This window comes from Eimeria mitis, genomic scaffold (assembly GCF_000499745.2).
Source record: "Eimeria mitis Houghton genomic scaffold, Emh_scaff3891, whole genome shotgun sequence".
Taxonomy (NCBI): domain Eukaryota; phylum Apicomplexa; class Conoidasida; order Eucoccidiorida; family Eimeriidae; genus Eimeria; species Eimeria mitis.
In genome coordinates, this window is record NW_013572226.1 from 4,847 (window position 1) to 5,139 (window position 293).

At 52.2% G+C, this 293-nt stretch overlaps 1 protein-coding gene across 1 annotated transcript in view; it reads right to left on the reverse strand.

Annotated features, from left to right (window-relative positions):
• Positions 1 to 279, reverse strand: part of EMH_0070550 (SAC3/GANP domain-containing protein, putative) — a gene marked incomplete at both ends in the record, with an annotated part of 1,644 nt that extends 1,365 nt beyond the window's left edge. The window contains one exon of the mRNA XM_013498990.1: positions 132 to 279. Within this exon, the coding sequence (XP_013354444.1) occupies positions 132 to 279 (148 nt within the window). The remainder of the gene's footprint in view (positions 1 to 131) is intronic.
• Positions 280 to 293: the final 14 nt, after the last annotated feature.

The following is a 293-nucleotide window of genomic DNA, read 5'->3' on the forward strand; positions in this document are numbered from 1 at the left end:
GCAGCAGCAGCAGCAGCAACAGCAACACAACCATAAACAACAAACCCAACAAAAAAAACAAAAGAAGAAAACAGCAGCAGCAGCAGCAGCAACAACATCAGCAGCAGCAAAACGAGCATAAAATACCCCACCTGAATGAACCGATCGTCCAGCGAAAAGCCCCCTCTGCTGCTGCTGCTGTTGCTGCTGTTGCTGCTGCTGCTGCTGCTGCTGCTGCTGCTGCTGCTGCAGCAGCACATCGTTGCTGGGTCCCGGTGGGCTCGATAGCTTTCTCTGCATTTCTTCTATTGAGG